Source organism: Neodothiora populina (assembly GCF_041146345.1).
Source record: "Neodothiora populina strain CPC 39397 chromosome Unknown canker_contig_12, whole genome shotgun sequence".
Classification (NCBI taxonomy): domain Eukaryota; kingdom Fungi; phylum Ascomycota; class Dothideomycetes; order Dothideales; family Dothioraceae; genus Neodothiora; species Neodothiora populina.
The window spans coordinates 1689055-1713782 of NW_027191404.1; the positions used below are offsets into that span (position 1 = coordinate 1689055).

The window sequence follows — 24728 nt, forward strand, 5'->3', positions numbered from 1 at the left end:
CATGCAGATATTGGACGTGGCGGCATGAGTTCCGCGAGACGGAGAAGTCGAATGGGGTGATGATCATCTTTCGCCGTACATTATATGGAAGACCCTAATGAATTACATGGCATAGAGCAGGAATTGAACACTAAGGTACCATGCAGTACAAGAGAGTGTCTACCCTCTATACCTCAGGTGAGGATAGTGGTGGTGACCGCCAAGGAGTGAAATTGTGGGGTTTCGGAGGAAGTCGAGGTTCACAGTTTCAGGACTGGGTTCGGTCTTTCCTTTTGTATTTTGTATCTTTCCATAGTCGGCTGCTGCTTCTCCTGCGCCGCTTCCTCTGTTATGCTCTACTTTTGTCGTCTGTAGCATTTCTTTCTTTCCACCGCCTCTTATCTTTTCTCAGCACCTCCAAACCCACACAAAAGCATCTCGCCCGTCGTTTGCAGGTCGCGAACAGTTTGTAGGAGGATGACCTCGATGGGCAACACATCGTCGCAGCTTGCGCCCGAATTGGGGACGCAGAGCGAAGGTGCAGCTGCCACTGGTCCAGACTCTAGTCTTCCCCAAGGTGATTATTCCTTCCACCATTTCATGTTACAAACAGCCTGACTGACCACCTGCTAAGCTATTGATCAATTGATTTTTCACGCGACGCAAGACGACGAGAGCGCCACCCCTGCTGCAACACCTCGCAACAACAAACCCCGGAACGATGGACGCGGCGCTCGTAAATTGAAGATCTATTCCGCCAAGAAGAAGCGTTCTAGTGCTAGCAAAGCGAAAGCTGCTGAGGACAATGAGAACGACGACGATGATGATGCTGCCGTTGATGGCCAAGATCAAGTTGTAGACTCCACACCTGTCGCTGGAGCTGGAGCAGAAGCAGAGGTGGAGCCAGAAGCCGAAGGAAGCGCGTCTCAGGCCAAGAGCCGCAGAGAGCGCGTCACGCGCAACAAGGCCTTTCTGGAATCCATACGCAGCAGTCAATCGACAACTCGCAAGACTCAGACAAAAGCTCGACGATCCAAGGGCGCAGATGCCGACGCAGGCCCTGTCGCTTCTTCACAGCAGGCGCTTGCCGAAGGAGAGAATGAGGAAGGGCTGCCGACTCCTCCGTACCACGAGCAGATTCCCGACGAACTCAAGGTGTCGACGTGGTTGACATCCCGTGGTGGAAGCGCCAAGGAAGTACAAGAAGCACAAAACGGCGAAGCAAACAAATCTACTAATGGCTACGGCGCTCTCCTCCATAATGTCAATGGACACCCAGATGGAGCCGACGCGCCTGAGGAAGACGAAGACGAAGACGAAGACGAAGACGAGGCAGAAGATGATGTGAACGACTACGAAGTGCCTTCCGACTCAGGCGACGAGTTTGCGCCAGAGCCTGAGCCAGTCAAAGCAGCAAAGACCAAAGCCAGACGCGCATCCAAAACCACCAGCAAACGCAAAAGAGAGGAGACACCAGAACCCCGAGCCCCGTCACCCCCAAAGAAGCGCAAGAGAAATTCGGAAGTGCTTGCCCCGGCGGCTATCGAGGCCGCAAGGGCAGAAGCCGACGACAACCCAGCCAACTTCCCCAGCGCGGGTAATTTCACCGCCACAGAGATTAAGCTCGTCGACGCCGCTTTCGACGCCGCACAAGAGGCCAATAATTTCTCACGCGACCAAATGATTGACAAGATCCAAGCGAGCGCCGCCGAAGCTCAGTCTCTACTCACCGCCATCTTGACAGACATCTTGCCCAATCGCAACCGGAAAGCCCTCCAGCGCTTTTGTCGCCGCCATTTCAACAACACTCAGCGCGGAAAGTGGACTAAGGAGCAGGATGCCTTGTTAAGTGCTGCGCAGGCCGAGAAGCCCAACAAATGGGTCTGGATTGGATCAAGAGTAGGCAGATGGCCCGAGGACTGTCGTGATCGTTGGAGAAACTTCCTTGCCTTGGGCGAGGCTCGTCACACAGACATCTGGACCCGCGACGAAGAGGTCGCCCTTGCAAAAGCAATCTCGGAATCCCTTGCTGCCATTCGAGAAAGACTCGACAGAGACCTCACAGCGGCCGAAGAAGACGAGTACATTGCCTGGCCTGTGATCATTCAGAAAATGGGCGGCATGCGCAACAGACTCCAGTGTGCCAACAAGTGGAAGAAGATTCGTCAACAGGCCAGCAAAGAGAAGAACGGTCTACCCCTTCCAGACCCTCTGTCTCCTCAGCAACATCAACGAGAGAAAGCAGCCGCCAAAGCTCGGTTCAAGGCTATGAAGTTCGGAGACTTGCACGCCATGCTCAAGGAAATGGAATACGGCAACTTTATCGGGCAGATTGATCACGGTAACTCATTCTGGTCAGCCGTCACTCGCATGCACCCGACCTCGCCCTACAACACACAAGATCGTAAGATGGTCTACAAGAAACTGAGAAGCCAGATCGACGACGCGGATGATTTCCATGAAAACGTCAGTCGCATGATTACACTCATCGAGACGAACTTCAGCGATCTCATGCACGAGAGATTGCATCACGAAGACGAGGCGGGAGATTCCGGCGATAAGAAGAGCAGGAAGAACGCCAAGCCCAAGGGCGGAAGTTCGCGAATGTCTGCCGGTCGCGACTTTACATCCGCGGAACGTGTCGAGGAGAGCGACTCGGATGATGCACACGATGATGTCGACGAGCAGACGACGCAGCCAGCGCATCAAGTTGCGGGTGGTGCGGAGATGGAAGAAGAAGATGAACACATGGCGGACGACCCGGCTATACCCGAGAGCGAAGATGAACAGCAAGAAGACGACGACGACGATGAGGCTGATGACACCACACTCTTGCCCAAGGACAACAAGAACTCTCGCATAGTCTCTATCGATAGCAAAGCCAACAAGAAGGAGATTGCACAAGAGAAAATCGACAACGAGACCGAGCAGCAAGACGAAGAAGACGACAACGAGGCCCCTTTTTCTGAGGCGTCGCAGGAACTTTAAGCTTATTGTTTCTCGTGTAGAGTTTCTTATTGGTCCCCTCGCCTTCTATACACATATATATTAAACCTTGTATATGTGTAAATGTGGTCTTGCGGACATGGTCGGCTGCACTCAATTCATTGTCACTACCCGTGGGTTTTCGTCTTTGGTTCTATAGTGGTCCTGCTCGAATCGTGTGTGCAGAGGAAGACATTGAGCAAGACTTGCCATCAAGTACAGAGGCTAGATAGTAAACCATGAGAAGAAAGAAAAAAACCCTACTACCGACTGTCACTGAGTAATAGCATGTATGTAATCAAACCCTGTAAACTATACAGGATCATAAACTCACGGATATCAGATCACAAAAAGAACCGAGCCGAGGAAGAGGACGAAGGAGAAGCTGCTATGATCTATTGTATACCATGTTCTATTAGGGTATGATACCAGAGGCAATAGGAAAAAGAGAAAAGAAAACCCCCTTTCCCACATAATCAAAGAAGAAGAACAAAAAGCGGCCCCTCATTCCGAAGAACAAGTTTAAAAACAACTGGAGAGAAAGGACTCATGAAGAATAGCGACGAGAAAGAAAAACGTCTGGCTCGTCCTTTTTCTGTTACACTTCTTCTTCTTTTTCTCTCTCCTTTTTCCGCTTTTGAGGTTTTTCGCATGTCATATCATCCATCAATCATCTAAGAGAGACGAAAAACGCGAGGACGCGGAAAGTGCAGATAGGCAGACAGGCAGACAAGCAGACGAGGTAACGATGATGCGATGCAATGCTAGGAGAATGATAAACAGGAGGTTCGCGTGATGAAGGGAGGCGAAAGAAGAGAGAAAGAGGAGTAAAGCGACACGACCGCCAGGGCCGAACAACATAGTCCTGATTTTCTTTTTCTTCAGGTGTGACGTTCGAATGTCATCTAAAGCCTGGAGACAGAGGAGGCGAGAGACTTGATCTCGGCGTCAATGTGCTCGCCCTCCTTGAAGGGGTCGTACATTCTGCTGCGGACAAACTCCTCGAGTTGGGGCTCGTCGAGGTGACGCAGCGACAGCTCGCGATCGACCTTGTCTGCCTGGGCGGCGCGGATGACTCCGCATGTGACGGTGACGGAGACGTCGCGGATGCGACGAATGTCGGGGTAGAGCCATAGATCGTCGCGCTCGGCCTGGGTAAGTGAGGTGGAGAGGGCTTCGGCGGATGCGTAGATCATGTTCTGCGTCACGTTGACCGCCTTGCACAGGATCGCGCCCAGCCCGATGCCGGGGAACACGTACATGTTGTTGCCTTGGCCGGGCTCGAGCGTCTTGCCGTCGCGCTCGATGGCGGGGAAGGGCGAGCCTGAGGCGAACAGGCAGGTGCCGTTCGTGTGCTCGATGGCCTCCTCGAAGGTGCACTCTGACTTGCTTGAAGGGTTGGAGAGGGGGAAGATGATGGGGTGCTTGTTTAGCTCCGCCATCTTCTTGAGGATGCTGGGGGTGAAGGCTCCGCCGATTGTGCTGAGACCCATGAGGATGGTAGGCTTGACGTGCTCGACAATCTCGTCGAGAGTCTTGTATTGCTTGCCTTCGTTGTCGTCACGAGAGAAGTAGAGCTTGTGCTCGGCGAGCTTGTCGCCACGGTCGTTGGTCACAAGTCCTCGCGAGTCGACGAGCCAGAAGCATCGTCTGGCTTGGTCTTCTGTGAGGCCCTCCTTGATGAAGAACTGGACAATCTGCTTGGCAACACCAACACCGGCGGAACCAGCACCGAAGAAAACAGCCCGCTGCTCGTTGGTGGGAACGCCAGATTGCTTCACAGCGTTGATGACACCTGCCAAGATGACGGCACCAGTGCCTTGAATGTCATCGTTGAACATGCTGTAAACGGTCTGGTAACGCTCCAGAGCCGGGAAGGGGTTCTTGAAGTCCTCGTATTGGATGACGATGCTGTAATCAAAGGTCAGAAATGTTCTTTGAACAAAACAAGAGGGGAGACTTACGAAGGCCATCTCTCAGTCAACGCCGCCATGAGCTCGTCAAGGAACTCGCGCTCCTCCTCTGCGGTGATCTTCTCGCGTCTGCTACCCATGTAGAACGGGTCCTCGATGAGGGCCTTGTTCGAAGTACCCAGGTCGATGGTGAGAGGCAAAGTAGCCTCTGGGCGGATACCAGCACAAGCAGTGTAGAGTGCAAGCTTGCCAACTGGGATACCCATACCGTTTATACCAAGATCACCAAGACCGAGAATACGAGAGCCATCAGTGATCACAGTAATCTCAACCTTGTGAGGCCAGTTTTGCAAGATTGATGCAATGTTGCCCTTGTCAGAGTATGAGATATACATGCCTTTTAGACGTTAAAATCACGATTACAAAGCAAAATGAGCATGAGCTTACCTTCAGGCTGGGTGTAGATCTCAGACCATCTTTGGCATGCCTCACCAACGGTGGGTGTGTAGATGAGAGGGGTCAATTCCTTGACGTAGTCCGCCATCAAGCGGTAGAAAAGGTGCACATTGCTTGATCGCAGGTACGAAAGATACATGTACTTGTCGATAGGAGTTTGCTTCATTGCTAGAATGTTGAGACCTGCACTGTGTTAGAATTTGCTGCCAGACATGCTCTGTACGTGGCCACTCACTTCTCTTTGCTTGGAGCTCAAAAGACTCTACAGCGGGGGGAGTGAGGCCATATGTTCTCAGGAATCTCCTCGCCTCAATTGAATTTGAAGTGTCGTAGTCTCCACTCCTAATTGAACAGGTCAGATACGACTTGACCATACCAACAAGCCTAGACTTACGATGTAGGTGTTAGGTGCTTCGAGGGGCGGAGGCGATGACCGCCTGAGACAGGTTTAGGGGCTGGGTCTGAGTGAGGCATTCTTGGGGATTGATGCAAGAAGCGTGTCAATGGTGTGTTTGAGGGTTTGTATGATTTAGAAAAAGAACAAGATACAGAAACGAAACGGGGATTCACAGACTTCATATGTACAAGTGGAGTGCGAGTAATGCGAAGGCGATTATCGTGATTATAAACGAGTGATTCACCAACGGAAGCGATATATCAGGATAGTCCGAACCCCAACGTACACCAACACAAATTTGGAGGGGACCCGGCACGGCGGCGAGTACGCGAGCAGATTGCCCGCAGGGTTCGAATCTAGGCTAATGCTTGATTTCACGATAACTGTTGCAACAGCTGCTTTTTTCTACGCGGTTGATTATCGTCTGGTGGTTGAATTTGGTTAACGGAGTGTTACGTGTGGAGTCCTACATCGGGTACCTTCGGCGGGCTGTTGAAAACCAATGGCCTAATCGCTGGGACGTGCATCTGCGCCACACGAGTGCGGAAAATCACTCACTCCTGATTGGCCTAGAACACAGGAATCTCTAGGCTGAATGCATCTATCCGTGCTAAGGAGTACCAGACGTTCCTTTTAAGAAGTTTTATTTTTTTCTTCACTTAATCTCTCACCCTGCACTAGAAAACACAACGCTGCCCTCTGCCGTTCAGAAGTCGCATAGGCCGCCATTTGGCGAACTCGTTGTTGAGGGTAAATGGCATAAGGTTTCGCGATGTTTAGTCATAAATCCATCGTACTCGGCTCAATCCTGACACAAGTGATAAAAGGTGACCATTCGGTGAGCACGCTTGGGGAACCCCGCATGACGCCAGACGCCAGACCGTCCTCGGTCGTAAGTCGCGTCGTCACTTTGACATGGTGATGTTGTAGTTTACCTGTTCCTGCCTTGGAACAAGGTAGGTGTGTGATATCAGGTCAAGCTGCCATTCTACCTCCATTACTTCACAGAAATCAACATCACAAGGAACCGAGAGTAATTCTTCTCTGATCTGACATTTCCTATCCGATCTTTGCAATGTCTTCATGCTTTGGGTTCCGTAAATCCAAGGGTGATGATCGGGAGCCTTTGCTGCCGCAGTATCGCCATGATACCACTTTACAGCGTGAGCTTCATCAGAAGCTCCACTCATATCAGATGATTCGGGCCATCTCAGATGGATACATGCCATCCAACGAACAGCTGATAATTAATCTCCGGTCCTTGCTATCAGCAGATATACTCAATCCTCAAAACCAGGAATTGAGTGATTCAGGCAGGCTGCTGATCAAACACACCAAAAGATGGTTGCAGGATTTTATTGAGCTATTGAATAACAAGAACAGCGAGGATCAGATTCAGGACTTCCTTTGGTACCTGTCCAAGTCTAGGATCTCCGTTGACGTCGATGATATTGCACATCGGGCCGTCAAGGCTAAGTCCAAGGCAGACAGTGCGGCTGGTATGTATTGCAATTGGCATTCAGCTCATAATGGTAACACTCTAATTTCATATAGCCTATCGAAGCTTGCAGACTGTGGGATCACTATTGCTGACCAACTCCGATTTTCGGATATTCCTTTCGGACCTGAATGTTGTCGGCCGGGAAGTGTTCAAGGATGCAGCTTTCTCACTCTCCAATGTTGCAGAAGAGGCGGGCAAGCAGATTGAACCTACTCCAACAGAGCAGGGGAAGCTTCAAGAGCCTGGGGCTGACGCCGGACCTCCGCCTTCGGCTAAAGAGCTTGGCGACGATGTAGCCGACATCACCAAAGTTGTGGCTAACGGGGCTGCTGATGTTGTGCATGATACTGAACAAAGCGTTGAAGCCAAGTTGACCGGTGATGAAGGTCAAGTAATGCTCAGCCGCCTGAAGCAGGCTGTACTAAAGTTGAGAAAGAGACCTGACTACTCCGACTCAGTCTCAACACTTTCGTTACTACTCAAGAGATATGCTTTGGTGTACTCGAGAGCGATACAGGAAACAGTCGATACTCTAGACGATGATGTTCACGAAAATGCTGCTCTCGACAAGGCAGTCAAAAATCTCTGGACTTTTATCAAGTCTTTTGGAGATCGAAATGCGTGGGAGAAGACCGAGGAGAAGTTTGGCCAGGTCATGTCTCACAAGGAGAACGATCCAGAGTTCGAGAACTTGATGGTCGAAGTTGGAAACTCGCTGCAGGCTCTGTTGACCGATCCAGACTTCTTCGATCACGCACAGGAGAAATTCGAGGAATTGCGCGAGAAATCGCGCCGCATCGGCACCGAGTCATCTTTACGTACCGACGTTGATGCGCTTCTAGCACAGCTTCAGGAGACCGCCAGTTCTGTCCTCCATGACAAGGACGTCCTTCGTCTGTTACACGGGGGGATGCAGATCTTCCGCATCCTGTCTCCTCTACATGCGACTGCCAATGGTGAACTTATCACGGATGCGATCAATGTTTTCATCCCCCTGCTGATCGCTGCCGTGCAATACGTGCCTATCCCAAGACTAGAGGTCAGCACACCTGATGTTGACCTTCTCCTAGAGAACCTCATCATCGAGCCAGGTCATACTGTGAACCATACCTCGTTCCTCCCGTACAAACTTCGAATTGAGACGTACAATGACCTCGAAATCCGAAAGGCCAAGTTCAGAACGACATCAACGTCATCTCATCTAGTGACCATCAAGGTTGATGGTATATCTGCTCGAGCCGATGAGATGGGTTTCTGGATGCGCGCCCATTCAGGTCTGTTCCGCCTTGCCGACGAAGGTATTGCATCTTTTGCCTTGGATGAGCGCGGACTTGATATTCACATGGATGTCGAAATTGCCAAGGACAGGATGGAGAGCATCCTTAGCCTCAAGGCTGTTCGAGTTCACGTGCATAAATTGAATTACCAGCTACGAAAGAGCAAATTCTCTTGGATTGCGTGGCTGGTAAAACCCTTCCTGCGTCCTATCGTGCGCAAAGTCATGGAAAAGCAGCTCGCCAACGCCATTTCTGATGCGCTGCACGCTGCAAACCGCGAGCTACTCTACGCCCGTGAGCGCCTTAGAGCGACACGCATTGCAGACCCTGATGATCTTATGACCTTCTTCCGCGCTATTGCAGCGAGACTCACTCCAGAAGAGGACCCTGACCTGTACACTCGCGTGGGAGTGGCACAGCCAGGCAAGGGAGTTTTCAAGGGAGTATACGCACCCGGCAGCGTCGTCAAGGTTTGGAACGAGGAGGCCGCACAGGCGCAGGAGAGAATCGACGAAGGTTCAGAGACAAGGGGCTGGAGAAACGAGATATTCGATCTGCACACTCGCAACCTGTCCTGAGGCTGTCATAGTCACCACACTCGACTGCGAACAGCAAACACTACATGCGTTGGCACACGTATGTGTATTTTTATGCCGCATTGACAAATAGCAGGATTAGCTGCAAATCTTCTACTCCAGGTAACCTAGCCGTGTATGCTTTTTATTCATTCCATAGTACTTGTAATGATGTATTCAAACTATTACTATGCGTTATCATAATATAGCGAGGATCGATGTTGACATTGAGTTGAGATTTCGTATGCGGCTATACGCAGCTTCCCGTGATTCTGCAGCCCAACGATCTTGGACGTGAAGTAATTAGTCCCGACCCGTTTGCTGTAGATAAAACACCATTTTTGACCTACCATTAACAATACGGATAAACTTCCGTGCAAGTAATCTGGCTTCAAGGAACTGCTGGGGTCTACGTTCGCGTCTGATTACTTGTCACCGACAAACACGAAAGATGGGTGGCTCAATAACCGATGGAGAGCACCTTCACGGTTTGGTGGACATGGGTAGGTGAGTGCCAGATTTTTATTCTATTCATTCGTCGCGTTGTTCTCCCAATTTTGTACAGTTTGACAAAGCGATCCTTGGGACCAGGAGGGATATATGTTGCCGTCGAGAAAAATATGCACGTTTTGTTCTGTCCGTTGACGGGTTCTTCTCTTATCATTTCATGTTTTCAAAACCCAATTGAAGCAATCAACCCACGAACATAAAAGTCGAATTCTAGACTTGATGTCTAAAATAAAGCATTCAAAAATGGGCAATGAACAACGTCCTCTCCAACTAACCACACCTTGTCAAATCAAACAGCAATGGCGTCCGCTTCTCCATATCTGATCTATCACCACCAACCACGCGCATTCTACCCACTCTATACACATCTCGCGCAGGAATATCCCTATATGATGCCCAGTACTCTCCGAGCGGAGAGCGCGTCGCCATTCCCGAGAAGATCATCAAGGCCGTGACCAACGAACTCGAACAATTCAAGCGCACATGCGCAGACTTCGGAGTGCCAGCGGCAAACGTGACTGTTTTGGCGACGGAAGCCACGCGTACAGCGATCAACTCCGGGGACTTTCGTCAGCGCATCAAGGACGTCACCGGGTGGGAAGTCAGCATGCTGGCCAAGGAGGAAGAGGGACGAGTGGGTGCTCTGGGTGTGGCGACTTCGCTTGGTGTCGTGCGGGGTCTAGTCATGGATTTGGGGGGAGGTAGTACGCAACTAACATGGTTGACAACCACGCCCGAAGGCGCGATCCAAATGCCAGCCCGTGGAGCAGTGAGCATGCCCTTCGGCGCCGCAGCGCTGACCAGACGGCTCGGCGAAGCAGAACGAGCCGGAGGAAACGCCAGAGATGTCTTCGCAGACGAAGTCAAAACGACCATCAAGAACGCGTACGAGAGTCTCGAGGTGCCAGCCGAACTCCACCATTTAGCCAAAGCCGAAGGAGGATTCGCTCTCTATCTCTCCGGGGGTGGCTTCAGAGGATGGGGCTTCGTCCTCATGTCCCAACATGCAGTGCAACCGTACCCGATCCCAGTGATCAACGGACTCGTCGTGCAACGGTCCGACTTCCTAGACACCGTAGGCGTGCAGGCGACACTGCAAGAAGACATGGACAACGACGATGCCATCTTCCGCGTCTCGCAACGAAGAGCAAGCCAAGTGCCCGCGGTGGCCTTCCTCGTGCGCGCGCTGAGCGAAGCACTGCCCCAGATCAAACAAGTGCGTTTCTGCCAGGGCGGAGTCAGAGAAGGCTTTCTCTTCTCGCGACTGATAGACGATGTGCGCATGCAACGGCCCGTCACAGTCGCCACGCAACCACTGGCTGCCCCCGGCGCCTCGCACTACGCAAGTCTCCTCGCAGCATCACTACCCGCCTCGCCATCCTCTTTCACCGACAGACAAGCAGGCTCAGAAGCGACGTTCACCCCAGCCCTGCTCGCCGCTCTAGGGAACATGCTGAATTACTACTCGACGCACCCAAAGGACATCCGTGCGGCGTCTGCGCTGCGTTCGACGACGACGGGTGTTCTGGCATCCGCGCATGGCCTCGCACACGAAGAGAGAGCCATCCTGGCACTTACATTGTGCGAGCGCTGGGGCGGCGCTTCGGACCTGCCGCCTGCGGATCTGCCGTTCTTCAGGTCGATGCAGGCGTTGGCGGGCGCTTGGTCGGCGTGGTGGGCTCGTTATCTGGGTCGTGTGGCGGCGCTGGTCGGAGAGGTGTATCCTTCGGGCAGGGGCCGAGAGGTGCTCGCTTTGTCTGCGAGGTGGGGTGCCACGGGTAAAGGAAACAATCAGATCGTGCTGCAGGCTAGGACGAAAGACGGTCGTGTGCGGGAGCTGTTTGGAGATGAACTGGCTCAGATTGGCAAGGCGGGTAAGAAGAAGCATTGGATTGGTGGCAAGGATGGTTGTGGTCATAGAGTAGAGGTTGCGTGACGGGCTCGCTTTGTTTGTAGTGGATTCCATTGATACCCGGTCAGTCTATCAAAGCTATCTCCCAAGCCATGACTCCTATCTTACAAGCATTTCGCAGTCCTGTGTTTCTACTGAAAACTATGAAACTTTCACCTCAGATACATCTAGGTAGCGAAGTCAGGGTGCCTCAATCCTAGTGATGAACTGTTGTCTGCATCAATAACTACCCCCGGTCTTATGTGCCCTGTACTCCACACTCCATGTCCGGCTCTCAATTCTCAGGCGGGCCCTTCCATGCGCGTAGAGTCTCGCCCCTCCATCCATATACCTGCCTCAAGGCTCTGCCAGTGAGCAAAGGCCATCCGATAAGGTTGTCACGTCCCAATCTTGGGCCGTTGAAGTGCTCCATTTCATCTGGTTCGGTCACGGGGCTGATTCTGACCATGTGTGTTCCCGCAATGAGACATTCTTCCTCGTGGTGTATAGCTTCTTGGACGTCTTCGAAGTCGTCTGCGACATATCCGAGTTGTATGAGGCAGTCCTCGTCTTGTTCCCATTCAGGGTTCAGTGTTTGGACGAGGTAGGAGCGAAGACCGTACTCCATGTATCCATAGATGGTGACGTGAGGAATGGGCAGCTGTAAGTTGACGATGGCGGTAACGATAGCCTTTTCTCCAGTGACGTGAAGATTGACTTGGTCCGAACCGATAGCACGTCTCTGGTACTTTGTGACGTTGCCTTCGCCGTTTGGGAGAAGTTGCTCGATCTTTCTGGAATCTTTCTTGTAGTCTTGCTCTAAAACATCTGCTCCACCGCATTCGGACGCAAAGTCTTCTGTGTAGCCAAAGGAGGCCATGTCGTACAGAAGCGGCTTGATGTAGTTGGAGCGGGTAAAGAGGTTAGCGCCTTTGACGACAATAGTGAGGTGGGTAAGACGTTGGCTTAAAGGTGCATAAGCGCGTAACATAGTGGACCAGGTGTCATCTTCATCGTCGAAGAAGGTATCACTATCAATGATTAAAGACAGGTGAGTTATCTGTTTGATCTCCTCGCTACCGCCAGTGATAATCCTCACGTAGAACACCTCTGCGTCATCCTTGAATTCGATGGTTTCGAATTTGTCTCCGTAATTATCGTCAATGTCAGAACCATTATCGCTTTCGGTCATCTGCTCGTCCTGCAATTGTACAGAACTTTCAGAGCCACGTCCGTCCATGACGAGGAAGGTAAGCTAAGGCTATACTGGTACTGTGAGTCGCCGTAAGGACGTTGACTGGAGTTGATGGACACAGCCGTGCCGTTGATAGGCGACGCTCAGTGAAAGTGAGAATGTGTTATGTCGAATTGTCGGCAAAGTAGCTTAGTGGGTTTCGCGTTCAAACGGTGTCAAAGAGCAAACTTGTTGGCGGATGCGCCGCGAAAGAAGCTGTACGCTATTGTTGACACACAAAGCAATGCGCACTAGCACACGTGAGTACCATATAGTTTTCGACTTTCGCTTCAGAAGACTCGCTATCTTAGGCGTTCCACTCAAGTACGTTCATAGGCCCGCCACCACAAGGCCATATTAGCAGCCACAGTCAGGTCCAGCATTTTCAATCCTGTTTCGTCAACGATAAGTTTTCCAAGCTTGGCGCGTTTACCGTGGAAACCTCCTCCAGCGCGCTCTTGTCCCAAGGTGAGATTGACATTGCCATTCTCGTCAAAGTAATTAGACAGCTCATCGGTCATGTCATCGTCCCATTGGCTCTCAGACGCTGTATGCCTATGTGTACGTAGGTGTGGAGTAAAGGAGGCACGTTTTGAGACTCGTTCTGCAGACCCTCCAGAAGCAGAGGACGACGAACCCGCTGCAGGGAGATTGAAACGCAGCTCACTGACTTCAGCATGCGGACCCCCAGATCCTTCAGGGTAGTGTTTACACTGGCGGTAGTATTAGCATATGGTACTTGATGAAAACACGCATCGGCTCACCTTCAACGATCGTCCAGCTACACCAGTTGCGAATTCACACTTTCCTCCCCAAGGACTTCGGAAGCTGTAACCTCTGCTCCGACGGTCGACGACTGCTCGAGATGAGACATGGAAGTCTGAGGCGCTCAACTGGAGAGATCTGCGGGAAATGCGATGGCCGTCGGCTGATGATAGTCTCTTCTGTGTATATGAGTGATCGGCAAATCTTGAACCGTCCATCCAAATCCTCCGGCGGAAGACGCCGTCAGTCTGTCCGTCAGATCCAACAGACGAGCTCTCGTTGCTGTTCCTCGACACTGGTCGCATACTATCAAAGTGGATGAACTTTGAGTAGCCAGGATTACAGATATCAACGAAGAGAGGTGCACCAGCTCTTTTCGCCCTGATTACCCCTGAGTCTGCAAGTGAAGCAGAGGACACCTCCTCGACTGGCGGGTCATATATTTTCGCAACATTCCACTGCGCACCTGATGTTGGATCTCGTCGGATAAGGGTCAAGGATATGGGAGCATCAACCTGTCTGGACCGGTCTTCGAAGGGCGAACGCCGATTGTAACGAGGTTCATCCTGATTCTGGCCCTCCGGATCTGGACTGCGGCCTGGAGAGGCGGGTAACGCTCGAGGGTTTGCTCGAGCTTGAAGACCAAAGGAGCTATCAAAGCTCTTCATCGGCCTGTGAGAAGGTCTGGGCGGGATTGGGGGCAGATCCAGCTCGCCATTGTTAGAGACATTACGTTGCACAGGTTTTCTCCTCGGCACATCGGCACCAAACGGCGGATGTCGTTGCGAGAAAGTGGCCATACCATCGTCTATAGGAGATAAGGGTGGAGTGGGCAGGGGTTTGCGAGCAATATATGCGCTGTCATAGCCGCCTGGATATTGGACCTGGGGAGACAAGAATGACTGGCTGTCCTGGACAGGGACGAGTGCCGTATCTTCCGGCTCATCCACGTGCAGATAGTAGAGTGAGCTCTGCACGTCTTCGGCGCTGACAACCTTTTCTCGAGGTTTCAAGGGAGTCAGGAAGACATCTATACCAAAGGTCAGTCAATTCTCCGCAATAAAGAGACTTGTACAATTTTTGGAGCTACCTTTACTACCAGGCACGCGAACAATGTATAGTACTATCGGTCCATGTGAGGCATGTGTAGGATTATGTGGATAGAGAGGTGGATCAGCAGCCAGCTTAGTCAAGAGGCCTAGTGAACGAGCTTCTACAATTTGTGTCATTGCGAGGAAGTTGTGGCGGGTGTGCGAGTATTGCAATTCATCTATGGGTCAAGGATTCGAGTAAGATGGCAGGCCCAAGTCGACGATCATGTAAACTTGTCTATAGGTGAAAGGTTGCCCTGAATCGAAGAGAGGGAATCGTTACAAGACAAATAGATTCCTTCTGCTTTAACTGAGTGCCTAGATATCGTGGCGCTAAGCAGGCAGTGATGTCGTGGCAGGCAGTAGCATTCGATTAATGAAGATGGCTGTCGTCAGAAGGTGGCTGAGCACAGTCCTTTTATAACAGCAGGAACAGAAAGCGCTCGAGTCTTGTGAAAGCGTGGAGTGGATGAATTATTCATGTCAACTCTCGAGACTCTTTCCACAGAGATCCGGGGGGCGTATATAAAATACCTGAATAGAACATTGAGGGGAGGTGACTATATTTACGGAACACCTGCATGTAGTTGATAGAGCAACGCGGATACTTTGAAGCCTACAAGTCAAAAGTCGTCACAGCCCCAGACATTGTAATCTGTTTGATGCTGCACAGGTATCATGGTCCGTACGCTTTTTGATCACCTAAGACATCAAAAGACCAGCATTGACGTGGCGTGCTATCTACGTTGGTTATTTCATGAATCAGTGATCAGGCAGCGAGTGAGAAGCAGCAGACAACGGTCATGCCGTTTAGTAGAGAGCAGGTTTCCGAAAGAAGTGTGAATGGTGGCCATATATCAAGGTGCCGGGGGCCGAGGGTTGATCTTTGACCCGCCAAATGGGGATTCGAAAGGTCTTGGCACCTTCCATACTGTACGGAGACGGCGTCACCATCGCTGTGATATCGTGCAGTTACCTTATTGTAAGCTCGAGATCGCCTCCATATCGCTTCATTCCACGCCACACCATTTTAACTCCGTCGTCTCATACACTCAGCACATCATGTCGGACCCACGGGAGATGTGGAAGCAGCTTCAGAACAACCTGCAAAAGGCGCAGCAACAGGGAGCAAAGTACGCCAGACTGCAAATATAAGCCACTCACAGTGCAGAAGCTAAGGCAAATCCATCTAGATTCGGCGCAGGCGGTGCCCCCAACCCGCGAGGAGCATTAGGAGGAATTGCCCTTCTGGGTCTCGGTGTAGGAGGTGTTTGGTTGTTCAACAATGCCTTGTTCAACGGTATGCCGTGTCTTCTTGTCCTATGTTGCCGAGGCGGCGAAAGTCGGTTGGAGAGCTGAATAAATGCTGATATATCACTAGTCGACGGAGGTTGTCGCGCTGTCAAGTACAGCCGGTACGATACGAAACATCGGCCTTTGATGCATTGAGAGGATACTGATACCCGCCGCAGTGTAGGTGGTGTTAAGCCCGACATCTACCCCGAAGGAACCCACATCAAGATTCCCTGGTTCGAGACGCCCATCGTCTACGACGTGCGAGCAAGACCGAGAAACGTCGCCTCCCTGACCGGAACCAAGGACTTGCAGATGGTTAACATCACCTGCCGTGTTCTTTCCCGACCGCGAGTGGACGCTCTGCCCCAGATCTACCGCACACTCGGCACCGACTACGACGAGAGAGTCTTGCCCAGCATTGTCAACGAGGTCCTCAAGAGTGTCGTGGCTCAATTCAATGCATCTCAGCTCATCACGCAAAGAGAGAACGTCTCAAGACTGGTCAGAGACAACCTGGTCAGACGAGCAGCAAGATTCAACATCCTTCTTGACGATGTCTCAGTGACGGTACGTCCATTCACAACTTCCTACAATTGACAGCACAACATAGAGACTGACATGAAAAAACAGCATCTCGCCTTCTCTCCTGAGTTCACCGCAGCAGTAGAAGCCAAGCAAGTCGCCCAGCAAGAAGCCCAGCGCGCCGCCTTCGTAGTCGACAAGGCCAGACAAGAGAAGCAGGCCGCCATTGTGCGCGCACAGGGTGAGGCACGTTCCGCCGAGCTCATCGGTGACGCCATCAAGAAGAGCAACAGCTACATCAACCTGCGTGAGTTTGAGAACGCCAGGAACATTGCTTCCATCCTCGAGAAGAGCAACAACAAGGTCTACCTCGACACCGAGGGTCTCGGACTCAACATCTCTCAGACCGCCAGCGACAAGGCTGCCAGAAAGGAGAGGTAAACGCTCCGCCTTTTCGAATGTGGCAGGGATTTGAGTGAAAGCAATTTCTGAGGGGAAGAAGGCTGCTTCTAGTGAGGAAGAAAAAAAGAGAAGAAAGAGAACCAACGAAAGACACTCCCGACAAGGGGGTTGGAAAGACCGCAACGGGTAGCATCTCACAGGCGTTCATTTCTGACGAAATACGGGAAGGGGAAAAAGGGGGTGGGTGGTCACAGAAAGGCGAATTGTCGTCGTGTCCGCTGTCGCTGTCTGTTTGAATATAAAAATAAGGAACCAGGAGAGGAGGAAAGAACAGATGGACACTCATTTCCTTGCACTCGTATTATACTCCACTTCGACTCTTTCCTTTTTCTTCTATACATGCCTTACCTCGCCTCTCACTCCTCTTTTGCTGTCGAGGCTCTGAAAAAGGACACGAATGGACGACACGTCGGCTTCCAGTATTCATCTACCTCTTTCCACGCAAGAAAGTTCGTAAGACCTCGTAAAGCACTTTTGTTGTAGTTTGCTTTCGAGCATGGATGGTACTGTACGAAGCCAGTATGACGAAAACAACCACGCAACAAAGTGACAAGAACATGAAAAAGGAAAACCAATTCAATGCACGACAAAATCTTCTCCATGACATTATATTAGATTACATACCCCCACTACCACCAGTGACGCGATCGAGGTTGAACGCCGCACTGATGAGCGCCAGATGACTGAACGCCTGGGGTGTATTGCCCAACTGCTCGCCGCTGCGGGCGATTTCCTCGGAGAACATGTTGACGTGGTTGGAGAAGGAGAGCATGTTTTCGAAGATGTTGATTGCTTTGACGAGGTATTTCTTTTTTGTTTTTCACTCGTCAGATTATGTTTGGATGCATGGGGAACGGAGAAATTGTGGATAGGGTCAGGGTTAGAGAAAGGAAAGACTTACTTTGTCGTAGGCGCCTGCTCGGGTCAAGGCTTCGACAAGCCAGAATGTACACATTGAGAAGGCTCCCTCGCGGCCGCCGACACCTGTTGTAGGGAGTACTGTCAGTCGAGGGAAGTCTCCATATAATGGAAGAGTGAGAAAGAAGTGGATTACCGTCATCGCTCTTCAGAGTGTTGTAGCGGTACACCAAGCCTGTGCTCGTGAGCCCTCCCTTCTCAGGCGGCTTGAGGATCTGGTCCAGAGTGTTGGTAAATCGTGGGTCGTTCGGCGTGATGAAGAAGACCAGAGGCGCGATCAACACTGCGCTGTCGAGCACGTCATACGCCTCGTAGGACTGGATGAAACAGTTCATCTCCTTGTTGAATCCTTTCTCCATGACTTGTTCGTATATGGTGTCTCTGGTCTCGATCCATTTGGTCCTATTGGGGCAAGGGAGGTTGCTGCGTTTCTCTGCTAGACGAAGAGATCGGTCCAGTGCGACCCACAGCAGCATCTTGCTGTACACGAATTGCTGGATTTGGCCGCGCACTTCCCAGATCGACATGTCTCTCTCTTGCCACACGTCGCAGACATGGTCCGCGAGAGATCGTATAGCTATCCATTCGTCGTAGCTCACTGGGTGGAGTCAGAAAGTACGACCTGGTTGACAGGAGACAGTAATTTTGACTTACCGGGTTGGCAATACTTGTTGTAGAGATACCAAGCATCGAGAAGCTCTCCGATAGTATCGAGCTGTTTATGGAATGCAGCTCCGTTACCGATACGAACCGGCCTACTTCCACGATGACCGTCAAGATGCGCCAACTCAATCTCTGGCAAGTCTGTTTCGCCGCGGATAGAGAACATGATGGGCAAGCTACCATCTTTGGTACGTGAGTATTTCATGCGATCACTCATGAACGCCATGTAAGCCTTGGCTTCGTCGGTGAAGCCCATCCTCAGAAGGATATAGACGGTGAAGGATGCGTCACGCACCTGGAGGCTGGTGATTAGTGTCGTACCATGAATTCTAAATCAAACACAACTCACCCAACAAAATCGATAATCCCAGTTTCGGCCTCTGTTCAAAAGGTCAGTACACGGAGGCCTCAAAAAGCAAGTACCATGGTCATCGATCAACATACCCACCGAAATCCTCGGGCAGAGAGAAAGTAGGGGCTGCTACGATCGCACCCGTCGGTTCGAATGTCAACTGGACACACTATCAGTACAAAAGACATCGTGCGACAATATAATCGAAGCGAGTATGACGATACCATTTTCAGGAGCATCAGACTCCTTGCGACGACTTCACGCCAACGACCTTTGTATTTGGATCTAGAAATCCAATTGAACCAAAAGGTGGTAGTGTCCCGCTGGACCTGATCGACCAACGCAGTAGTAATGTTCTCGTCATTCTTGTCGTCATAATCTTTGAGGACGAAGGAGATGGCTTGGCCCTCTTGCAAGCTCACGCGTGCTGTCACACCCTCACCAAGATACGACTCATTGGTCTTCTTCTGGAAAGACATGGATGGACAAGATCCGTCAGGCTGTTCGCCACAGTCTACGGTAGCGTAGAGCTCCAATGACAAGGACTTGGACTTGAAGACAACACTTTCGTGGCACTCGCGTTCTTCGCATCCTCTCTTCTTGATGTCCGTGGTGTGGTCATCCCGGGCGTAGTTAAAGGCCGGGAACACTTCAATGTCAAGCTCAACTTCACCTCTGATGCATTCGACTCTACGAACAAGCCATTTCTTCAGGGGCGCACTGGGTGCTTGGACAGGTCTAGGCTTGTCACTGGCTTTGTCAAGAACGGCCGACAACTTTTCTGGACTTGCAGGGCGGGGAAAAAAGTCGAGCAGATTGGCCACACCGTCTTCGTGCATAAATCTAGTCTGTAGGATGTTGTTGCTCGGAAGATACTGCTGCTTGGTGGTGAGGTTGTCGGTTTGCACAGGACTGATGGAGAAGTGACCTCCTTTGTCTTTGTCAAGCCTAGTGCAACGAGGGTGAGTTGAGATACTTGGTCAAGTGTTTACAAGGATTGTCATACATGCGCGCAAACACAGATGGAGAATCAAAGTCCGGCCTTCGGTGGTCAGTCATAGTATCCGTGAATATGGACAGAGTACGAGTCGGCTTTACCAGCACATGAAGTCGACACCTCCGTCAATGGCCTATGGCATGTTCAATAGACTACTCGCCGAGGGCTTTGTGAACATAGCATCGAGACTCACTGCGTAAGCCGCGGTGTTCATGTTTCCTATGGCAGTCAGAGTTGTTGCATCGTCCGATGGCTCCGCAACTCACCGATGAGGCCATAATGTTCAATCTGTGTTTAGCACGTAAGACGGACGTTCACTCGTCATGGTCGATGGCATTGACTTACAGGCATGTAACCAGTAGTGCGTCTGTATCCCGTAGGGTCAGAGACATTCTTCGAGGACATACTTTACTATTACAAAAGAAAACACGGGTGACAAGATATCCAATGTACTAGATATGCAGAGACTCGGAGAGCTCGAGCTCCTCGGATGGTATGGCAGAGACCCAGAAGAGCATTACGTCAGGTCAGCATCAACAAAAACGATTACGCCCATGAGGGGTTCAGGGGAGATGGAGGGGCTCCATTGTTCTTTCGGAGACTATTATGCGAGGTGGCACAATCCAGATCGACCTACAGTCCAGTCTATTCATCATGTGTAATTGAGATGTCTGATGTTCGGCAAGATGCAATGCATGATGCACATACGCGAGCATCGCTCAATCAATTAATTCCACAGAAGCGGACGTGGGGACAGACTCTCGGATGATCAACGCGGAGATGCAATTGACCATACCTGATTCATCCAGTAACAGTAAAGATGCAAACGCAGCAAACAGCAATATCATTTCCTCAATGAGCTACCCACCTTCAGTGATTATATGGCGAGAAACAAGCGACAGAGTGCAAGGGCGGCAAAGAGCACCAGCAATCAGCAACTGACATGCCATGCCAAACGCCACTCTCGGGCGTCCTTGATGGCTGGACGGCGAGACAAGTCAGACTGAGTGCGAGAAATGTGAGACGATTCGGGACACAACCGCGCAGGCTCAACAGCAACAGCGACAGCGACATATCTCGTCGTGAATTCGACACCCCCGAGCAGCGCAGAAAGCAGCAGGAGCAAGACCTGCAGCGTCTGGATCGCGCCGTGGATCATCACGACCTCGACAACACTCTGGAAGCCCATCGAGAATCCAATCTTGCCTCCGTCATACGGCCCATATACACGAACGGCCCCGTATCTACCGACTTTCGGCGGCCTAGCTTTTTGAAGGATGTGCCGAACCCGAAACTAGCCAGATCTTCCAAGAGCCGGCCGCCTCGCCGGCCTCTGCATCAGGATCGAGAGAACTACGAAGGAAGCAATGTGAAGTTGCCCGCCAGCGACATGCTCAACAAGATGTTCGGCATTGCCAAACAATCCTCTGCCGACCTTCAAAAGGCTGCGCCGAACAGGAATGTCCCCTCGACGACGAAGCCCACCTTCCAAGTGGAGACATGGGAAACGCTCAATGTCGACCGGCCGCAGGGACACATCGTGGAGGAGACAAGACGAGCCTTCCTGCGGAAACACGAAGACCCTCTCCTTCCATTCAGCGAGATCCGAAACCGAGCAGCCTATCTCGACAGCATGAGAAGAGTGAGATGGACTTTGGCCAAGTTGGCACGAGAGACGAATGCATACAGATCAAATCCTCCGGGGCTGATAATGGGCATTCCGGACATCTCTGAAGACATCCTCGAGTACGTGGGTCAGGCTGTGCCTCTGACCGCATCCGATCTCGACCCCACCGCGTCAGAGCCCTGGGCGTATCGTCCACAGACGGAGGACTACACACCCGAACAACAACTGCAGTTCGAGATTGACCTATTCATGCAATGGTTGGCGCCCACGCTCGGCGAAGCAGCCGGTCGAAGAGCAGTATACCTCGAGATGGAGGACCTCCTGCGAGAAGCCGTCCCGATCGTCAAAACCAAGACCTTCGGCTCCGAGACGGTAGATCTAGTGACGCCCATGTCCGACCTCGACATTCGCATCTTCCGCGCCGACGAAAGCCAATACAGCGGCATCGACAGAGCCAAGAACATGAAAGCAAGCATGGACACCATCTACGAGGCGCTCGAGAAGAGCCCTGCGTGGACGAACATCGTGAGACACCGAGGTCGCTTCCCCTTGCTAGGCGCCACCCACGTGGCCAGCGGTCTCCCCGTGCAACTCGTCGCCCACTCAGGCACCACCGTCACGGCATCACAGAGATCGCAACTGCAATACCTAGCCGAGTTCCCGACGCTCAAACCTCTCTATCTCCTCGTCCGCACAATCTTTCACATGCGCCGCCTGACAGACGTCTGGGACGGCGGCATGGCGTCCTACAGCATCTTCATGATGACGGTCGCGAGCCTCAAGCACCAGAAAAACGCCCACGACCCTTTGGTCAAGCAACTCGTCGCCTTCATGGATTTCTTCGCCAGCTTCGACGTCTACAAGGCCGGGCTCAGCATCGAGCCACCCATGCTCTTCGTCAAGAAATGGCGAGACGTGCCGCAGACGCCTACCCAGAGCCCTGAGCGCTGGAAGGTGAGTTATTATTCTTCCTCTTCTCCTACTCCCCTCCCTTCTAAGCTAGCCCCCGTCTCTAAGGTCGGCCACGGCCAATTCATCCTGCAAGCCCGCCCCTACTACCAACGCTACCTCTTGTGCCTGCAAGACCCCTCGGACCCCTACAATGACCTCGGCAAGAAGTCTTTCGCTATAAAAGACATACAAGTGACGCTCGCAACTCTACGCGACGACCTGCGCGGCCGGCTGCACGAGCAAAAGGGCGCGCTGAGCTTCACGTCTGCGCCGATTCTGAGACGCCTCGTCGGCAGGTGCGATCAGATTTTCGATCAGAGAAGGTTGAAGCTGGAAATTAATGGGGAGGAGGCTTTCGAGGGGTTGGTTGCAAGGGGGTGGATGGTCAGGAGGTCGCGGGAGAGGGATGATGTGGAGAAGCGGGATTCGACGACGAAGATGACCGAGGACGGTGGAGAGGAAGGAGAGGAAGATGAAGTCGAGCATGAATATATCTTGCTCCCGCAACAAAGTACAAAGGGGAAGCAACGCGACGCAGATCGTTTTGGAGACAAGGATAGCAAGAGTGACTTGGCCGACGAGGCAGCAAAGGAATAGACATCAAGAAGGACCGTTTACATGTAAAATGCAAATCGTCACGAGTCCTACCATTGTCATTCCGATCGCATGGTCCACTACATTGTCATTCATCTTACTCTCTCGACCGCAGCCACGTCCCGGGTCAGGCCAATTAATCATCATGGGAAACCGTCTCGATTGCATGATATTATGCCTATCTATTGATCCCAAGAAAAAAAGAAAAGGAAAACGCCCCAACGCTCGTATCACTGTGAAGAAGCAAAGGGCAAAAGTTGGGAGACTGATAGTTTGTGTGCATGAACATCCATTCGCAGCGCCGAAACAGGGAGATTGCCAATGCATTTTCTCAAGGGCTAATTTATGCCGTAGCAACACTGCGCGGCCCGAGGCTGAGCCAATGAATCGCTCTCCTCGAGGGCAAAATAGCCACCCATCATACGAAACCGCCGCCGTGCGGGGAGGCAAAAAGCACCATGCATCGGACGTCGCGTGGGCCGTTAATTCGTGCATACGCATTCGCTTAAATAGCGTACTTCCTGGTCCACTCGCGGGCAGTAGCCTCGTAACGGGAACGGTCCGTCTTGTAGACGTGTGCAATCTCGGGAACGAGAGGATCGTCAGGGTTGGGGTCGGTCAACATGGAGCAGATAGACAGAAGAACTAAGGGAGAAAAACGTTAGTTCATGTTACTTTGATGGGTCTTGCTGCCTGAATGTGATATGATTGTGTCGCCCTCCTATTGGGGGGTTCTTTGTTTTTCTCTTTGCATGGCTGAGTAGCGGGGTAGGTGGGGGTGGGGCACGCATCGAGTCGCGGTTTTGACTCACCTTTCGAGATGGTCAGAGCAGGGCTCCATTGATCCCTGAGGATATCCAGACAGATGCTTCCGTTGCTGTTGATGTTGGGGTGGTAGATGCGAGTGGTGAAGTTGACCTTTGGGGGCTTGAAGGGGTAGTCTGTGGGGAAATGGATGGCGAGGAAGAAGACGCCTCCTGAGTATGGCGAGTCACCCTGAGTAAGACAGTCAGTTGATTGCCGCTCGCCTCGGTCGGAAGAATGGTATGAAACATGATGCTGCGCGGATGATTTGATGCAAGCGATCAAACATGGAGATGGAGATGGTGGTAACGTGGGCGGTAATGGAAGGTGTCACTCACAGGACCCATGATGGTTGCTTGCCAGTGGAACTAGAGATAGCCAAAGTCAGCGAAACCACGCTTGCAGATTAGAAATGCGACATGTGCGAAAATCAGTCCCGTTGTCGATATTGGATGGACAAGTCGGTGCTGCAGCATGTCACATGTCGGGAGGTGGTGGAGGAATCATACCAGATCATCTCCGATGGGACCGGCAGAACACGACGAAGGAGGGTCGCTGTACACCATGTTAGCAACGATTTTCTCTTTGATATCAAACGCATTCCTGCTGGCTGCTGAGGACGCGCGAGATAGAAATGCGAAAGTTATTGGTCATGGCAACCCAACGTACCGGCCGAGATCTGTGAGTTCCTTGTTGATTCTCTTCAACGCCATTTTGGATGGATGTGTAATGTGATGTGAACAGGAATCTAGATTGTATCTAGGATCAACGACACAAGGGTCTGAAAAGGGAAGTTCTGATGTTTGCGCGGGGTTGTGTTGGATATGCGGTGTGGTAGTGGTAGAGGGAGTGTTTGTTCTGAAGAGAGAAGTCGTTAGTGCCCTGAAGAGGCTTCGGTCAGGGCGGAGGGGCGGCCCAACGTCATTAGATTCTTTCGCATTTCACCAAACCGCAACACCACAACAATG

The 24728-nt window shown here is 51.7% G+C and overlaps 10 protein-coding genes across 12 annotated transcripts; 5 read left to right on the plus strand and 5 right to left on the minus strand.

The window, feature by feature from the left end:
- Positions 1–456: 456 nt before the first annotated feature.
- On the plus strand, positions 457–2967 carry AAFC00_001239 (uncharacterized protein; the record flags this gene model as incomplete). Its single annotated transcript, XM_069340402.1, has 2 exons — positions 457–556; positions 614–2967. 2 exons carry the CDS (start codon positions 457–459, stop codon positions 2965–2967), a joined length of 2454 nt encoding a protein of 817 aa, XP_069203870.1.
- Positions 2968–3869: 902 nt separating this feature from the next.
- AAFC00_001240 (uncharacterized protein) lies at positions 3870–5807 on the minus strand (the record flags this gene model as incomplete). Its single annotated transcript, XM_069340403.1, has 5 exons — positions 3870–4875; positions 4929–5274; positions 5325–5516; positions 5569–5675; positions 5728–5807. 5 exons carry the CDS (start codon positions 5805–5807, stop codon positions 3870–3872), a joined length of 1731 nt encoding a protein of 576 aa, XP_069203871.1.
- A 998-nt stretch (positions 5808–6805) lies between these two features.
- Positions 6806–9086, plus strand: AAFC00_001241 (uncharacterized protein; the record flags this gene model as incomplete). The annotated part of the gene is made up of 2 exons (XM_069340404.1): positions 6806–7229; positions 7285–9086. 2 exons carry the CDS (start codon positions 6806–6808, stop codon positions 9084–9086), a joined length of 2226 nt encoding a protein of 741 aa, XP_069203872.1.
- Positions 9087–9534: 448 nt separating this feature from the next.
- On the plus strand, positions 9535–11529 carry AAFC00_001242 (uncharacterized protein; the record flags this gene model as incomplete). The annotated part of the gene is made up of 2 exons (XM_069340408.1): positions 9535–9590; positions 9891–11529. 2 exons carry the CDS (start codon positions 9535–9537, stop codon positions 11527–11529), a joined length of 1695 nt encoding a protein of 564 aa, XP_069203873.1.
- Positions 11530–11779: 250 nt separating this feature from the next.
- Positions 11780–12724, minus strand: AAFC00_001243 (uncharacterized protein; the record flags this gene model as incomplete). Its single annotated transcript, XM_069340409.1, has 1 exon — positions 11780–12724. The coding sequence occupies one exon, from the start codon at positions 12722–12724 to the stop codon at positions 11780–11782; it is 945 nt and encodes a 314-aa protein (XP_069203874.1).
- Positions 12725–13038: 314 nt separating this feature from the next.
- Positions 13039–14712, minus strand: AAFC00_001244 (uncharacterized protein; the record flags this gene model as incomplete). Its single annotated transcript, XM_069340410.1, has 3 exons — positions 13039–13431; positions 13483–14513; positions 14574–14712. The coding sequence occupies 3 exons, from the start codon at positions 14710–14712 to the stop codon at positions 13039–13041; spliced, it is 1563 nt and encodes a 520-aa protein (XP_069203875.1).
- Positions 14713–15636: 924 nt separating this feature from the next.
- AAFC00_001245 (uncharacterized protein) lies at positions 15637–16833 on the plus strand (the record flags this gene model as incomplete). Its single annotated transcript, XM_069340411.1, has 5 exons — positions 15637–15707; positions 15768–15874; positions 15956–15989; positions 16047–16437; positions 16501–16833. The coding sequence occupies 5 exons, from the start codon at positions 15637–15639 to the stop codon at positions 16831–16833; spliced, it is 936 nt and encodes a 311-aa protein (XP_069203876.1).
- Positions 16834–17470: 637 nt separating this feature from the next.
- On the minus strand, positions 17471–20189 carry AAFC00_001246 (uncharacterized protein; the record flags this gene model as incomplete). 2 transcript variants are annotated; one of them, XM_069340412.1, is made up of 12 exons in its annotated part: positions 17471–17662; positions 17756–17838; positions 17909–18370; positions 18427–18730; positions 18785–18815; positions 18880–18947; positions 19012–19735; positions 19794–19829; positions 19886–19917; positions 19978–20003; positions 20051–20072; positions 20130–20189. In XM_069340412.1, 12 exons carry the CDS (start codon positions 20187–20189, stop codon positions 17471–17473), a joined length of 2040 nt encoding a protein of 679 aa, XP_069203878.1. The 2 variants fall into 2 exon arrangements, with proteins under 2 accessions (XP_069203878.1, XP_069203877.1); XM_069347695.1 differs by lacking the exons at positions 20051–20072; positions 20130–20189 and having other exon boundaries at positions 19978–19998.
- Positions 20190–20727: 538 nt separating this feature from the next.
- AAFC00_001247 (uncharacterized protein) lies at positions 20728–22959 on the plus strand (the record flags this gene model as incomplete). Of its 2 annotated transcripts, XM_069340413.1 has the most annotated exons (2): positions 20728–22365; positions 22429–22959. In XM_069340413.1, the coding sequence occupies 2 exons, from the start codon at positions 20728–20730 to the stop codon at positions 22957–22959; spliced, it is 2169 nt and encodes a 722-aa protein (XP_069203879.1). The 2 variants fall into 2 exon arrangements, with proteins under 2 accessions (XP_069203879.1, XP_069203880.1); XM_069340414.1 differs by having other exon boundaries at positions 20728–22959.
- Positions 22960–23461: 502 nt separating this feature from the next.
- Positions 23462–24473, minus strand: AAFC00_001248 (uncharacterized protein; the record flags this gene model as incomplete). Its single annotated transcript, XM_069340415.1, has 5 exons — positions 23462–23601; positions 23769–23952; positions 24099–24128; positions 24270–24315; positions 24430–24473. The coding sequence occupies 5 exons, from the start codon at positions 24471–24473 to the stop codon at positions 23462–23464; spliced, it is 444 nt and encodes a 147-aa protein (XP_069203881.1).
- Between the last annotated feature and the right edge of the window lie 255 nt (positions 24474–24728).